The 17709-nt window shown below is 45.9% G+C and overlaps 1 protein-coding gene across 1 annotated transcript in view; it reads right to left on the bottom strand.

Annotated features, from left to right (window-relative positions):
• Nucleotides 1–13759: 13759 nt before the first annotated feature.
• The window catches only part of TMA16 (translation machinery associated 16 homolog), a gene marked incomplete at its 5' end in the record, with an annotated part of 44622 nt that continues 40672 nt past the window's right edge, over nt 13760–17709 (bottom strand). The window contains one exon of the mRNA XM_015414023.1: nt 13760–15435. Coding sequence (XP_015269509.1) covers nt 15297–15435 — 139 coding nt within the window. The remainder of the gene's footprint in view (nt 15436–17709) is intronic.

Raw genomic sequence — 17709 nt, 5'->3', positions numbered from 1 at the left:
GTTAAATGCAGTCCTGTAGTGGCCTTTTGTTACATGTCCAGAGTACAGTCCCAGCTCTACACACTGAACAATTTTACAGTTTGCATATACAAATTTGCCAGTACCAAAGAACATGCTAACAGTTTGTGCCAACACCTCATCCATGGAGGCCCAGGTCATGATCTAAATGAAAAATAGAGTGAGTTCCCTTTATTGAGCAGTAGTCCAACACAGTACAAGCCAGCTTCTTGTGGTTCATAATCACTCTGCAGCCGAACAATTCTCAACCCTTTAGATAGCTGTAAAGTACAATCTTTTAAAAAAGCCAATTTTTAAAAAAATGAACATTTTTATTTTAATTTTATTTATGTATTTTATTTTTATTTTATTGTATATATTTTTATTAATTTTTATTTTATTTTAACGTCCTTTCCTCTTGGTTCAAGGTAGCTTACAATAATACTTAAAACACCCCCAGCTAGACTCCTAGCTAAAGTGGATGGGGGAGGACAGGCAGAAGCAAGGAAGGCAAAAAGTCAGAGCAACCAGCTTTTGTTGAGGAAGGAAGGATGCTTTTGCCTGCAGCAGCAACCACACCAGTAACTTTGGAATCTACTTGGAGGATAGGGTTGCCAAACCCCCTGGTTTGGCAGGGGTCCCCCGCTTTTTGGGGGACTCTACCTGCCGCCAGCCAACTGGCCAGCAGGGGAAGCCCCACCCCCAACACCCACAGCCACCCCTCTCCCTTCTCTCTTGATAGAGAGGAGGGAGAGGGGTGGCTGCGGGCCACACACCTGATCTCCGCTTGGATCCAAGCAGAGATCGGACATGCAAAGCCTTCCAGTTCCCTTCACTTAAAGAGGCCCCTTTAAGTGTAGGGAGCTGGCGTTTCCCCGCATGCCCGATCTCCAAGCAGAGATCAAGCGTGCAAAGCCTTCCAGCTCCCTGCACTTAAAGGGGCCCCCTTAAGTGCAGGGAGCTGACGTTTCCCCACACGCCCATGGGGCGGGGGGTGGACATTCCCAACATGATGTCATCACATCGGGGATGCCCTGCCCCCAAAGTCCCCCATTGGGCGCGAAGATGGACTTGGCAACTCTATTGGAGGAGCCCCGATGGATGGAGCCTCTAGAAATGTTCAGTATGCAAATTATATGCAGGATGCACATACACATCACTGCCTGCCAGCCAAGCCTCAAGCATGAGAAGCAAAATGGCAGCCGGGGGGAGGGGAACTTGGCTGGAGGAAGATGTGGGAAGGGGGACACCATAAGCTACCCTGCTAAGAGAATACACCTTCCTTTCAACTCAAGGAGACACTCGCCGACTCCTGCAATCACAGATGCATAAGAAGACTCCTTGTTAGAGTGGATGGGGGAGAAGAGGCAGAAGCAAGCAACGCAAGAAGTCAGAGCAACCAGCTCTTGTTGAGGAAGGAAAGACAGGTTGCTTACCTGTAACTGGTGATCTTCGAGTGGTCATCTGTGCATTCACACCCTTGGGGATACTCTGCGCCTGCGCTGACCTTCTCGGTACCGATAGCTAGCAAAAGGGATTTTCGCGCCTCTCCCAGGTCACGCGCCGGCTCCACTGCGCATGACCAAGGAGGGGCACGCAGATCCCGCCAGTTCCTTCTGACCGCCGCCCAACAGCCTTCAAGAAACAAGATGAAGGGCCGAGAGCAGAGGGGAAGGAGGGCGGGTGGTGTGAATGCACAGATGACCACTCGAAGATCACCAGTTACAGGTAAGCAACCTGTCTATCTTCTTCGTGGTCTCTGTGCATCACACCCTTGGGAGAATAGCAAGCAATAACTCTTACCTGGAGGAGGGGCCGAGGCCCTACACCTGCGCCGTCTGCAAGATAGACCGACCCAACGCCACACGACGAGTAGACCGGACATCAAGGGCATAATGCTTCACGAAGGTGAGCGGAGTAGCCCAAGTCGCAGCGTTGCAGATGTCCTCCAATGGCATCCCTCTCAGGAAAGCTGTGGAAGCCGCCACCGCCCTTGTAGAGTGGGCGCGAAGTTGACCTGGAAGAGGTCTCTTAGCCAAAGCGTAACATAGCTTGATTACTTCCACAATCCACCTGGACAGCGTCTGGGAAGAGATCTTCTTCCCCAGGGAGGGCATACTGTGAGCAACAAACAAGGCAGGAGACTGACGAAAAGACTTGGTCCTGCCTAAATAGAACAGCAACGCCCTCTTAACATCCAGAGAGTGCAATTTCCGTTCCTCTTCATTGGCAGGAGACGGGAAAAATGACGGCAAAACTATATCTGAACGTAGATGAAACTCCGAAACGACTTTCGGTAAGAAGGAGATGTCCAAAGACAACGACACCCCATGAGGGGAAAAAATCAAGTATGGTGGATCACACCTTAAAGCAGACAACTCACTGACTCGACGAGCAGAAGTAATGGCCACCAGAAACGCAGTCTTGAGCGATAACAACTTTAGAGAGCAAGTGGCCAGTGGTTCGAAGGGTTTTCCCATCAAAAACCGCAAAACTAAAGCCAAATCCCAGGCCGGAGTCGGAGAACGACGGGGAGGGTACAGGCGAATAAGACCTTTACAAAACTGTTTCGTCTGAGGATGCGAGAAAACTGAAAACCCATCAATAGATGGATGAAAAGCTGACACCGCAGCTAAATACACCTTAACTGAAGAAAAACTGAGTCCCAAGTCCATTCTGGACAAAATAAACGCAAAAATAGACCTCAAATCCACTGGCGGAGGAGGTAAATTGGAAGAACTCAAGTACTGTAGGAATAAATCCCACTTCTTTGCGTAAGACGTCCTAGTAGACAGTTTACGACAATTCAACAGGACCTCATTGATACGGTCATCCATCACTGAAAGCGTATTTCCCATAGAGTCAACTTGAGACTCAGAGGATCGTAGTGAAGGACCTGGCCTTCCTGAGCTTGGAGGAGATCCAACTCCTGCGGGAAGTGTACGAAGGATCCCTTGGCTAACCGCAGCAGTGTCGGAAACCACACCTGCCGAGGCCACCAGGGGGCTACCAGGAGACAATGGGGCTTGTCCTGTTGTATTTTCACAAGCACCCTGTGGAGCAGCGGAATCGGAGGAAATAGGTATAGAAAGTCGTGAGCCCACGACATCAACAGACCGTCCCCCATTGACAGAGGGTCCAACCCCGCTCTGGAGCAAAACCTGGGACACTTCTTGTTCAATCGAGTTGCAAAAACATCGATGTGGGGATGTCCCAGATGTTGAAAAAGAGGAAGGAGATACTTTGAGTTCAACTCCCATTCGTGGTCCGATGCTCCCCCTCTGCTCAGGAAATCCGCTTGTTGGTTCAAAGTTCCTGGCAGATGGGCAGCTTGGAGAGTGATGTTCCAATGAAGGCACTCTTCCCATATGTCCATAGCTAGCCTGCAAAGGGACCTGGACACGGTCCCGCCCTGGCGATTGATATAAGCCATCGCAGTTGTGTTGTCCGTAAAAATCAACACATCCTTCCCTACAACCTGTCTGAGTAGGGATCTTAGGGCAAACTTTACGGCCAGCAGTTCCAGATAGTTGATATGATGACTCTTCCAAAGGGGTTGCCATGGAGCACCCACACAAGTGTCGTCTGTATGAGCACCCCAACCCCACAGGGAGGCATCTGTGGTGATGGACATTACGGGAACGATCGGTTGGAACGGTGCACCCGCCAACAGATTGGTGTCCACGAGCCACCACTGCAGGGAGACGAGGACCTGCGGAGGCACTACCAGTTGAAGGCTCGGAGGATGGATGGAAGGGCGAAATTTCTTTAGAAACCACAGCTGCAACGGGCGCATGCGAAGGCGTGCATATTCGATCACGGAAGTGGTGGCTGCCATGAGACCCAAGGTCCGCTGAATGTGGACCGCTGATGTCACGTTGGACTGGAACAAACGTTGAATTTCCAGACGAATGGTATCTGCCCGTTGGCGAGGAAGGTACGCCCGAGTGGCTAGGGAGTCTATGACAGCTCCTATGAACTGCACGCGAGTTGCAGGTTGCAGCATGGATTTCTGTAAATTCACCAGAATTCCAAGGGAGGATAGGACCGACAATGTGATGGTGATGTGCTGAAGGAGACATTCTCTTGAATCTGCCACCATCAACCAGTCGTCTATATACGGAAAGATCTGAATGCCCTGAAGGCGAAGATGAGCGACGACAACCACCATTACCTTCGTAAAAACCCTGGGGGCGGTAGAGAGCCCGAATGGAAGGGCTTTGAATTGGTAATGGTCCTCCCCGACTGCGAATCTGAGGAACTTTCTGTGACGAGGATGGATGGAGACGTGAAAATAAGCGTCTTTGAGATCTAAAGTGACCATCCAAGTCCCTGGAGACAGGAGTGGTAAAATGCTTTGCAACGTGGTCATGCGAAACTTTCTGTAAATGATGAACCGATTGAGAAAACGGAGGTCCATGATTGGACGAAGTCCTCCGTCCTTCTTGGGGACTGTGAAATATTTGGAATAAATCCCGCGGCAACAATCCGCCATCGGGACTTTCTCTATAGCGTTTTTTTGTGTCAGCGATTGTACCTCCTGTAGCAGGGCAGGAGACGCCGGGGTTCTGATGAAACGGGAGATTCTGGGAGTCAGAGAAAACTCTATGAGATAGCCATCTCTTATTATAGAGTGCACCCATTTGTCCGTAGAAATGGCGAGCCATGCGTGCAGGAAGGGTGCAAGGCGAGTCTGAGCAGTAAGGTTGAAGTCAAAGTCCCTGTTTGGGATTCTTAGGGAATTTCGACTTATAGGCACCGGACGATTGTCCCTTATTTTTCGGGGGAAAAGACCGTGACTGAGAGGAGGGAGGTCTTTGCCATTGATCCGTAGGTGATTTGTTGTACGGTTGCCTGGTCGACCAAGGTTGCCTAGGCCACTGCTTGGATTTCGAGTATTTGGTCGTGGGGGAGATCCCCAAACTCTTGGACGTCTTGATACTCTTATCCATTTCCTGCAGAACCGTGTCAGTGGTGGAGCTAAACAATCCAGAACCTTCAAAGGGAAGGTCTTCCACCGAGGATCTGGTGTCATATGGCAATGATGAAGAGCGGAGCCAGGCATGTCTGCGTAACGCTACAGAGGTTGCTAGAGTCTTACTAGCGGATTCCAGGGAATGCTTGGCAGCACTAATTTGGTGTCTAGCCAAGACCATCCCTTCATTCTGAATCCTTTTAATCTGAGGTTGGCACTCTTTGGGCACGTGCGGGAGGAAATCATTCAAACGCTTCCATAAATTGAATTGATAACGGCCCATGCAGGCGGCATAGTTCGCCGTTTTAATGCCCATTGCACCGACAGTGTAGAATTTTCTACCAACCGAATCCAACTTTTTCCCTTCTTTTTCTGAGGGAGTAGAGTGACTCGCTTTTCCTTTTGTGGATGAGGAGACGACCAAAGAATTGGGCTTTGGGTGTGTGTATAAAAACTCAGCCCCTGATTCCTGGACCTTGTACATGTGATCCAGACGCTTATTAGAGACATTAATGGAGGCTGGACGAGTCCAAAAGTCCTTGGTAGTTTGCAAGAGAACTTTTGTCATTGGTAGAGCCACGGAGGGCGAAGTGTTAGAGTGCATAATGTCAAAAACGTTATCATCCACAAAACTGGCAACGAGAGTAGGAGTCATAGATAGATCTAATGCCATGCGTTGAATAAAATCTCCATAAGACTTAACATCCTCTGATGGAGAAATAGGTAAATCCGCTTCCACATCTTGCGAGGTGGGCTGTGCATCTACATCCTCGATATGTTCAGAAAAGCCATCTGAATCGGAGGATACATTGGATGGTTCTGGAGATGATTCGAGTAATTCAGGTTGAGACGGTGCCGGTGTGTTAATCGGGGGCACAACCGGGTCTGGTGGATGCGTCGGTATCGACTGCTTCGATACCGATGGTCGATCTTGAAAGCGCGAAATGCGGGATGACACCGACTGACGATCCCATTCAGGTGGGGGTGGTATCGGGAGTGCCCAAGGGTATGGGTATCGATTCCCGTACAAATAATGCCATTGCCTCTCATCCCAAGTCAGGGGAGGAGATGTTGGTCGGTGCCGATCCTCGACTCCACGTTCTGGGGAGGCATGAGAGGATTGACGGCTCGACATATCAGATTGCGACTGATTTGTTTGTTGAGTAAGGTCGATGTCGAGATCCGAACCGATCGGGTGAGGTTCTTGCGTGGGATCTCGACCCTGACTAGCCGAAACCTTATGGACTTTGGGTTTGTCCGTTTTAGGTTTCTTCGACTGCTGTGAGTCTTTGCCCTGCTTCCGGATCTTGGAAGGTACGGGGTGGTCCTTTATCGGCGTCGAGCGTTTCGGTGCCGAAGCATCGATTGCGACCATCGACGTCGATGATCCCGGAACGGGAGGACAAGTGTCCGCAGCCAAGGTGGACATCGAGGCGTGCCCGGACGTGTCCAACGGTGAAGAGGACTGTGGAGATAGTGCCTTCTCCATCAGGGCCAAGTGTAGACGAGCTGCCCTGTTTTTTCTCGTCTGGTTCGAAAACTTTCGGCAATGTCTGCACTTAGAGACACAGTGCGACTCCCCTAAACAAACGAGGCAAAGCGAGTGCCTGTCGGTGGGGGATATTTTAAGGCCGCAAGTCCTACACCGTTTAAAACAACCCCACCGCGGGGCCATAGGCCAGCGGGAGGGGAACGTAAATAAAGAACAAACACCGAAAGAAAAATGCTAACTACAAAAATAAAGAAAGAGAAACTAACTAAACGCAAGTTTAGCAAAAAAAGTTTGGTACTTAGCAGACCGAGGCAGAAGGCGTCCTACCAGCGCGGCGGTCAGAAGAGAACTGGCGGGATCTGCGTGCCCCTCCTTGGTCATGCGCAGTGGAGCCGGCGCGTGACCTGGGAGAGGCGCGAAAATCCCTTTTGCTAGCTATCGGTACCGAGAAGGTCAGCGCAGGCGCAGAGTATCCCCAAGGGTGGGATGCACAGAGACCACGAAGAAGATGGATGATTTTTGCTTGCGGCAGCAACCTCACCAGTAACCTTGGAAGCCACTTGGAGGAGCCTTGATGGGTGGAGCTTCTAGAAATGTTCAGTATGTAAAACACTTAGTATTCTTTTTTGCAGAAATACCAGCCCTTTTACTGTTCTTTCCCCGCCTTTTTTACAAAAGCAGGCCAGACATCTCCTGTACCCATTCATACTGCTGCTTTATCTTCCTTACACACATACAGCCTTCAGCATGGTAATGCATGGAGAGGTGGAGTTAGCTGAGTGCTATGGGTACCTGAGCTTTGCTCCCAGAACTGCAAAACGCTAGTATGGAGAAAAGGGGGGGGGCTGACAGAAGGAACCATGGAGACCAGAAGAAACACTGTTGCGCGTTCTCTCTCGCTCTCTCTCGTAAGAAAGGGACAGGAAGAACAGCAGTAGATGGTGCCTCTTGAGGCAGGAAGAACAGTGTGGTTGTGAGGGAAAATGCCTTGAGGGTGATAGTAGCGAACCAAGTAGGTTGGAGGGCTGCATAGAAAGAGTTGGGGGCTGCATGCAGCCCATGGGCCACAGGTTGGGGACCCCTGCTGTAGAAAATACAACAGAAGAGTTTGACAAAGAACTCGAGAGACATGTTGATTTCTTAGGCCTTATGGACTTGAGAGAAAAGGAATATGGTCTGAGACTGGGAGGTATCCAAGAAGAAACTGATGAAGACTTCAGAGAGAGGATTATATTATTTTTGGCCACTTTCTACAAAGGGAAGAGGAAGATATGGAATTTGCACAGGACCCTAAAGACTAAGATAAAGTTGAAACCAGAGTCTTTTCTGTTAGGTTTAATGGATAATCAGTTGGAAAGAAGTTACAGAGTTTCGTTTCTGTATTTGAGTACGACAGTGAAAATGATTACACACAGAAATGGAAATGTCCGACAATACTTAGTGATTATCTTATTAGATTGCCTTTTTATATGAAAAAGATAAGGATGGCTTGAAGATTTCTGACTTTTGCTTACGTCTTTGTTTTTTATTTATAAGCAAGGAAAATTTTGTAATCACAATTATATTTGTTGTAGAAGGGCTATGAAGGGCTTTAAAGGTCATAACCAGCACCTTGAATTGAATTCAAGAAACAGGCGGGCAGCCAGCGTACCCATTTCAAAATAAGCAACATATGTTCTTGGTGGCTAGCACCTGACAACGACGGTCAGGTGGTTGTTGCATTCTGGACCAGTTGTAGTTTCCAGGTTGTCTTCATCGGCAGCCTCACATAGAGCATGTTGTGTTAATCCAACTTTGAGGTTACAGAAGTATGAGTCTAGGTAATGAACAAGTTGGCTAATTAGATAAAGCTGATGGAAGAAACTCCTGGCCACCAGGCCAACCTGCTTTTCAAACAGCAAAAGAAGGTTCATGAGCATGTCCAAATTCTTAACCGATTCTGAAAAAGCCAACTAGGTTAAGCGGATTCAGAGTATCAGCCTTCCTGACATGCATTACCTCTGTCTTAGCTGGATTCAGCTTCAGTTCTGCTTTAGCTACTTGACCCCACAGCCTCAAAGCAACAGTTCATAATCAAGGACACACCTGGAGGTTTGGATACTGAAATATAGTGCTGGGTGTCATCTGCATATAAATGACATCCAACCCCAAAGCAATCCCATTCAGCAACTTTATATATCGATATAGATATCTATCTATCATCTATCTGATAGCATGGGTGAGAGAATAGAACCCTGTGGTACCCCACAAGATAAATTCCACCCAGTTGACTCTGCACCTCCAGGGGAGACTCTCTGTGTCTGAACAGAGAAAAAAAGAGTGAAACCACTGAAGGGCTATACCCTTAATACTAACTCCATATTCAAGCCAATGGATAATAATGGAGTAGTCGACTGTATGAAAGGCACCAATAGTATCAACAGAGAAGACTGTCTGCTGTCAGCTTTAGATGAATATCATCCACCAGTGCAACTGGAGCGTCTCTGATACCAAACCCAGGCATGAAGCTGGATTGAAATCGGTCAAGACCATGTGTGTCATTCAGGAAACCCTGAGGCTCCTCTGCCACCACATGCTCTATCACCTTCTCTAGAAAAGGTAAATTGGAGGCTAGCCTGGACTCAACCACCTCATCCCTACCAATGAAGGTTTTTAAGCAAAGGTCTAATGGCTGCCTCCTTCAAAGGCTTAGAGAGAACCCCCCTCAATCAGGGAGGAGTTGATGATTTTCACTAATGGCTCCAATACCTTTTGCCTGGCAAGATTTTAAAACGCATGATGGGCATGAGTCCAGAGCACACACGGTGGCCCTCACACTTCCCAGAACTCTGTCAGCAACCATAGGCAGGGTCAGTCTGAAAAAACAGGTTGCTTACCTGTAACTGATGATCTTCGAGTGGTCATCTGTGCAGTACCACACATGGGTTGGGTGCTTGCGCAAGACCTTGACTGGAGAAACTTCTAGAGCTTTGCCTCAGAAAGCTTTTGGCGGGCTCTCTTCCCGCCCTGGGGAGCAGGCACGTATTGCACATGCCTGGAGCGGGGGAGAGAGACACCTCCCACTCAGTTCCTTCGACCGCTACTGGTAAGTCCCATCAAGCCAAAGAGAGGTGAACAGGAGATGCCAGCAGTGGGGAAGGCTGGGTGGGATTGTGGTACTGCACAGATGACCACTCGAAGATAATCAGTTACAGGTAAGCAACCTGTTTATCTTCGTCGTGGTCTCTGTGCAGTCTCACACATGGGTGATTACCAGAGCTGAACCAGTTGGAGGAGGGAGCTGGCAGCTGCAAGAGACACAAAGAATACTGGTTAAGACACAGCATCATCAGTGAGAAGAAACACCCATGGGTCCTACCTGAAGACGTAGCAGGGTCAAGCGAAGAGTGATCGCAGCACCAACTGGCCGAATGCAGCATCACATCGAGCTCAGACGTCGAGTGCATAGTGGGTCACAAAAGTCGATGCTGAGGACCACGTAGCAGCCGCACAGACGTCCTCCAACGGAACACCAGCCAGGAAAGTGGTGGATGTCAATACTGCCCATGTAGAATGGGCAGTGACACAGGTAGGGATGGGTTGACGTGCAAGCTCATAGCAAAGGACTGTGGTGGAAGTCACCTATTTAGACAAGCGTTGAGAGGAAATCGGCTCCCCGACATGAGGGGGACCATAGGCAAGGAACAGCCGAGGAGATTTACATATAGGCTGAGTCCTGTGTAAATAAAAAGAGAACGCTCTGCGCACATCGAAGCAGTGGAGGGCTCTCTGAGATGCATCAGTCGGATTCGGAAAGAAAGATGGTAAGACAGACGACTGGGACAGGTGAAAAGCAGAAACGACTTTAGGCAGGAAAGAAGGATCTGGTCTAAGGACAACCTTCTCCTTATGATAAATTGTATAGAGGGGATCAGCCTGAAAGGCAGCTAGTTCCCCTACTCTGCGTGCCGTCATAATCGCTATAAGGAAGGCTTCCAGGAGAGCAACCTGAGATCGACTGTACCCATGGGCTTGAACGGCTTGGACATAAGTTGAGTGAGAATGAGTGACAAACTCCACTAAGGCACCAAGGGCTTCCTAGGGGGACAGAGCCAGAGGAGACCTTTAAGGAACGATTTTGTAAGACGGTGGGAAAAGACTGTGGATCCCTGTATCAAGGGATGGTAGGCAGAGATGGCCACTAAATGGACCTTTAAAGATGAGTATGCAAGGCCATTATTTTTAAAGGAGACGACGTAGGAAAAAATCTCATGGAGAGACGACTGGACGGGATCGAAGGAGTGATCAGAGGCATACGACTGGAACCTCTTCTACTTCAAATGGTAAGTGGTACGGGTAGAGGGTTTCCTGGCATTCAGGAGGACTTCAGACACTTCAGGCAGGAAGTCTAGTGCAGGATCTTCCAGGCAGTTAATCAGAAGAAACCCAGATCGGGGTGGAGGATCCTTCCTCAAGCCCGAGAGAGGAGATCGGGGACGACAGGCAGTGGCCGAAATGTCCGGTTGGAGAGACGAAGGAGGTGCAGAAACCAGACTTGGTGCGGCCACCATGGAGTGACAAGGATGCACGACGTGGCATCGGCCACAATCTTCTGAATGACCTGGGAGATCAAGGGGAATGGAGGGAAGAAGTAGAATAGGGTTCCCTTCCAGGTGTGGAGAAAGGCCTTCTCCAAACCAGGCACAAGTGAACTGAAAAGGCATTTATATCATTTGGGAGGGCATTCTAAAGTTTCAGCATCATGACTAAGAAGGCCCTTTCTCAGATTGCCACCTGTCTAGCCTCAAATGGCTGAAACAAGGCCTCAAAGATGACCAGAGTGGATGGGTATGTTCATATGGGAGAAGGTAGTACTTAAGGTATGCTGCCCTTACCCTGTATACAACCTTAAAAGTCAATCCCAGCACCTTGAACTGGGACTGGAAGGAAACTGGGATCCAGTGTAGATGAAACAAGACTGAGGTGATATGGTTCCTATGACTCACTCTACTGAACATTCTGACCACGGCATTCTGTACTAATTGTGGCTACTGGACAGTCTTCAAGGTGAGACCCATGTAGAACATTTTGCAGTAGTCAACATCTAGATGTTATCAGGGCATGCACCACCATCACAAGATCTTTCATACCCAGGGAAAGGCTACAACTGGCTCACCAGCCAAAGCTAGTGAGAAGCACATCTGGCCAACACTGCCACCTCTTTATCCAACACGAGGGCCAGGACCAGGAACACCCCGCAAGCTATAAACTTGTTCCTTTACTGGGAGTGCAACTCCATCCAGAACAGGGGGTCAAACCTCTTTTTTCTTTCATCATTAGCAAAACTGCATAAGCTTTGCCTGACAAAGTAATGCTGGAAGGGAATCCAGTTTACAGTTCTAAGTCAAAAACAACAGTCAAAGCTGACTTGAGATTTGGCCCTTACACAATCATTTTTTTTGTCAATCCCCCTCATTAAGGAGAAGAATTAGGGTGTTTTTTTCTCCTTTTTCAGTTTTTCTAACAGTATAACCTCCTAGCCACACAATGACCCACAGATGCTGAGCTAAAATGATAGTGAAAAATAAAACACTTGGGTGCACAGACAGCAATTAAAAAGCAAAGCTGCAGTCCTAGACACAGTTTAGTTATATAACTCTTAGTAAAGTCAAATGGGATTCTGTCTGCAGAACTGTAGCTGAAGACACTACCAGCTGACAAAGGCAATTGCACACTGATCATGAAAATGGAAGAATACAAAAAAATAAGATTGGAGAACTTCTGGACCCCACCACATAAAAAAAATTAAAATGAGATCCAACCTGCAAAATCACCAGGCAAACAAGCTCGCTTATCAGGAATTCCTCACTTCATCCTGACACGCAGAAAAAAACTATGCAAGACAGAAGCACAGCCACCACGACTATATGGACTCCCTAAAATTCATAAGGACTCAGTCCCACTCTGACCCATCATGAGTGCCATTGGTTCCCCTACATATGAATTAGCTAAATATCTGGCCAATCTTCTACAGAACCACATCAGTAAAACCACAACATACATCAAAGATTCAACACATTTCATCAACAAAATCAGTCCTCTGAACCTCAATCCACAGGACACACTCGTCAGTTTTGATGTAGCACTTCTTTTTACCAAGGCTCCGGTAAAAGACAGACTTGCACTTCTTAATCAGATTTTTCTAGAGGACATAATAGCCTTATTCCACCATTGTTTGACAATTAGTTACTTCCAATGGGATAACAAATTCTATGAACAGATGGATGGGATTGCCATGGGAAGTCCTCTCAGCCTGGTTATACATTTTGAAAAAACAGCTTTAGAATCTGCACACCACAAACCTACATTCTGGTTCCAGTACTTAGATGATACCTTTATCATTCGGAGCCATGGAGAGGTAGAATTGACGGAGTTTTTAGACCACCTCATTTACCCGAACATACAATTCACCATGGAAAAAGAAATCAAGGGTAAACTCCAATTTCTAGATATCATGGTCATCCACAAAGCTAAACTTCAATTAGGTCACAGGGTCTATAGAAACCCAACTCAGATCGTTATTTACACAAAAACTCCAATCACCACCCACAGCAAAAAAGAGGCATAATCTAGACCGTGCAAGACAGATATGTGAACCGCACTTTCTCATCGATGAACTAAATCATCTAAACCATGCACTTCAAGCAAATGGCTACTCCAAGAATGAAATCAGAAAAGCAATTAAACCAAAGGTAAAACAAACAACTGAGGAAAAACAGTCTCCCACAGGAAAAGTGTTTTGCCATATATCAAAGGAATCACTGATCAGATGGGAAGCCATTGAAATTCATAAGCATAAACACAATTTCAACAGGAACGAAGAGAGTTTAAAAATAAATAGGGTATGTTTTCCAGTCCTGAAAAACACAAAATGCTCTACATCTTATGAAGCACTACAGATAAGATTAGAACTTCAGCAGCCAATCCATATGCAAAAGAACCTCCTCAGGAGAGCTCCTCCATTAGCATGTCACAGCCTGGGAAACTCCGACAAGATAATGACTCAGCCTTACCCCACCTTCTTGAGTAGATATAAATTACCTGCCTACCATTTTTCTTCTCACATTGACGCAGAGAGTACTCCATCTTTCTGTGTTATTCCTCTGAGGATACCAGTCACAGCTGCTGGCGAAACGTCAGGTACTACAATGCCAAGACCATGGTCATACAGCCAGGAAAATCTACAACAACTAACAGCACTAAAGGAGGTTCATTATTAGGTAAGTTAACATGTGAGCACAATCTCAGTACAGAAGCAGGTATTTATTTCTCAGTTACATATGAGAATAATTTCAAAAACAATTGAATATGTCAAGGTTTAATTTGGTGCATACACACAAAAATGTCTTTTATTTTAGTGCACTTGCTTTAAGGACAGTCATAACTCTGCAAAAATGCTTCATATAATTTGGAGTGTGTGTGTCTTTAAGAAATAGTCCTTTTCTGCCTTGGCTGATGTCACCAATTTGGTCTTAGCTGTATTACTCAGATTCTAGCAGTATTTAGATGATGGTTGATATCACAATAGTGACATGACATTTCAAAACAACTTTGCTTGCTGGTGAAATACATTCTGAAAATCAGAAAACATTTAATTTATGGTGAAAATTAACATTTATGCAGGTACTAGAGAGATTCTATATTGTAGAAGAATTGAGAACAAATGTTATAACAACTACTTCAGGTTCCTTCCAGACTTGCTTCCACCCATTCTCGATCCAGTTATTCAAGGTTAATTTCTTGCATTATCCTCCATTCAGGAAGCATAGTAAAATATAGTTGACACAAATGGTACAGAAGACTTAATGGTCTGGGTTAAAAAACCAAGCGGGTTTTTGTAAAAAAAAACTTGTACAGGACTTGCAAGTTAGCTCTTCTGTGGTAAACAATCACTCCACAAGGTTGTTCCAGTTAGGAAAAAAGATGCAGTGCCAATCTGAATCTGGGCCAAGTCCACCTATCATGAAATGTGAATACTTGGGCACTCTATACACACAGCACACCAGTACCTGGTCTGGTTTTGGCCCTGATTGAAGTGTGAGGGAAGTTAGAAAGATGATCGAAGTGCACTGGCCACAGCTACCTACTACCCTTCCTGGCCTTCAACACATTTTTGCAGCTGGCTTAGGAAAGCTGATTGGAAAAAATACTGGGGAAACGTGAAGAAAAGAACAACAGTTCTGGCACTGACAAGCATGTATCACATGCCACTATGTCATACCAGTTACAGCTCTGATATACCTCCATAAGCTTAGAGTGTTATCTTTAAAAAACATGGATTCAGTGTGTTTGTGAGAGAGAGAAAACTATGGCCAAACCAGGCATTACGGAGGTAGACCTGTCCAGTTAGAATAAAATGGGGGTAGGGCATAAATGGGGGAGCTAGCCTATTCTTTAGCCATATATGCCCCCTCAAACTTATTTTCCACAACTGCCTCTCAGTTGGGGGGAGAAGACGGTAGAGAGATTGGCAGGGGAAGAGTCCAGCTTCCTTCTTCCTCCGCACCAAGCATGTATAAATTTGGTAAAATCCAAGTTTGATTAGGCCACTATAACATCTAGCGTGCCTTTAAGAGTCTTCTCCATTACCTTTACAAACCTCAACTATATTAAAAACTGAAAGATAGTGACATAACGTCCCAGTGTTTCACACCATAACTGAAGGCTGAGACCAAATGCTATTTGCATAGGCAAGAGAGCTGGGTCTTTTGGCATTTCACTGCTCCTGCTGTTAATTAAAACAGTAGCTCAGCAATCTGCTTCAGCTTTCATCTTCTTGTCAGCAGCTGTTCATTAGTGTACATCCTTTGCTGTACATGGTTCCTTCTCAGCTTCAACACATGCTTTCTCCATCCTAGTAGTAACGGCATCTCTACTGGATAGTCTTCTCATTTTAATGTTTGGCAGCTTTTTCAGGTCACCATCCCAATCTCTGTTATGAAAAAGAAAGAGAGAACAACAGTTTTGACTATGGACAGTGTAAATTTTTAGACTGCTAATAAAAAAGCTAAGGCTGTATCAGGAAAGACTTCCAGGGGCAAAATTTTACCTTGAAACAAGCCTGGACTACTCATTCTGATAATCAAAACAGATGCTTCCTAAAAAAATTATCCTGTAGAGACTCACATGACAATATACACCCTACATCATCATTAACTTTTGTGTGTTTGTGTCCTTTGATGGGGGGGGGGGGGGGGGGAGCAAGATACTCATTGCCACAGAACTTTAATTCTGAACAGTTTTCCCCTGAAGTAAAGAAACATCAGCTTAAGAAGGCAGCACACATATATGTGGTACAAAGAGAAATTCCTGGGTGCTTTAGAGCCACTGCTCTAGGTACATCTACATGTCACCGCTAGCTATAGGTTGGGGCTGGTTCCACAACCCAACTTTCAGTCAGTCACATGTTAGCTGTAAGCTCAGTTCCCAAACAACCAGGGGTCTTATCTGGATCAGGAACCCAGCATGCAGCAAGAAAGGTCATCTGCCTCCACCACAGTTTTTCCAACCCAAAACAGCCCAGGGGAGGGCACAAGCTTCCATGTGCACCATGGTCCCAACATGAAATCAGGGCCCTGTGCACTTGAGAACTGGGTTTCCAGAAGGAAACTTGCACAGCTGATGTGTGACAGTCTAAAAGTCAGGTCAGGAAACCTACATGTAGAGATGTAACATTTCTGAAGATTCTGAAGCGGGGGGGGGGGGATCCAAATTTTGGAAACAACTGAAATATAGGCAATACTTATTTTCCTAACAAACCTAAATTTTTACTGCTTTAGTAACATTAAAAGTATCATATAAAGCTTAGTAAACATATAAATGGTCCTGTCTGGTGTATTTATGGAATTTAACAGCATAAGTAACTTTGCTTCCTGCACAAAACACTGCAGGTATACCAAGTAGTTGGAAAAGGGTTGCAGACTCTTGCAGCCTATGCTACCACAGCACATGCAATTTTTATGTTTGCCATCTGGGAGGCAGGAGAAATAAAATCTGGAGGACAATTTCTGGAGTAAACAAAAGGAAGTGAACTCTGTCATACAAGCACAACAGTCAACATATTAAATTGAACCTGATAACACAGAAAACACTGAACTCTTTAACCATGTATTATGACGAAACACACTGTAACGTTAACTGTTGCCAAAACTGCTTACATTTAAACAAAAAATTTTTTGAAAACATTGTAATTGTCTATACTGTGAGGGTTTTTTCAATGCTCCCAAACTTAACACATTTTTACATTAGAAATTCTTCAGACTTCTTCATGCTTTACATTTGAAATGAGTGAAATGGTTTGTAAGATAAGGCTTTTCCTCACACAAATAGAGAATACATCTCATAGAAGGGTTGGGTTTTTTCCAGGGCTTTCCAAATGTCCCAATTTTTTTTCTGGGAAAATCTTTTAGAAGTCCAGGGGGGACAGGACACTTTTGTTTGTTTTTCCTCATTTAGTTCCAGGACTCACATCTCTACCAATATGGCAGCTTCTTCTTTTTTTTTTTTTTTTTTTTTTGTAAAGATTTTATTAGCTCCCCTAAAAAGGGGAGGTATTTCGCTTAAAAGAAAAAAAAGGGAAGGGTAGACAGCGGGAGAGAGAAAAAGCTGAGTGATATATAAACTGGTAAATTAAACTGTTAGTAATGTCCAATTAATCTTCTTGGGCTTCTTCTGTGTGTTGTCAAACTTCTTTTCTTAGTTCAGTCACATATAATTCTCTGTTAGTATATTAGTAATGTTCCCTTGAATTTCTGTTAATGTTCCCTTGAGTTCCCTTGAGTTTCTGTTAATAAAAAAAAGAAAAATCTCTTCTGGACACAGTCAGAACCGCATCTTTGCGTGCTGGGCACTTTTACTATCGCTGACGTGTAGGGGCTTCCTCTGTTGTCTTCTACTTCCGGCTTGTTAAATCCTCCTTCGGGTTGCTGTTAACTCACTCAGTTCATGCACTATAAATCCTCTTCCTTTCATGCCTTGGAGGTCCCCAACTTTGAGAATGGTATTAATTTCATTTCGCTTTTATTTCCGCTCCCAAACTCTCTATTGGGTCCTCCTCGAAACTGGACGTATATAAGCGCTTGCCAGGCACTCCTCGCTGTCACAGTTCAAACTTTTCCATTTTACAAAACTCCCATCGGATTCACAACCATAAACAGTCCAAAACACTAAACAGCCGGCTCTCACACACAAGCAAACGCCCAGACGG

Source organism: Gekko japonicus, unplaced genomic scaffold (assembly GCF_001447785.1).
Source record: "Gekko japonicus isolate JY-2015 unplaced genomic scaffold, Gekko_japonicus_V1.1 scaffold2749, whole genome shotgun sequence".
NCBI lineage: Eukaryota > Metazoa > Chordata > Lepidosauria > Squamata > Gekkonidae > Gekko > Gekko japonicus.
The sequence above is the reverse complement of the archived record's forward strand: the minus strand, read 5'-3'. Positions and strand labels throughout refer to the sequence as shown.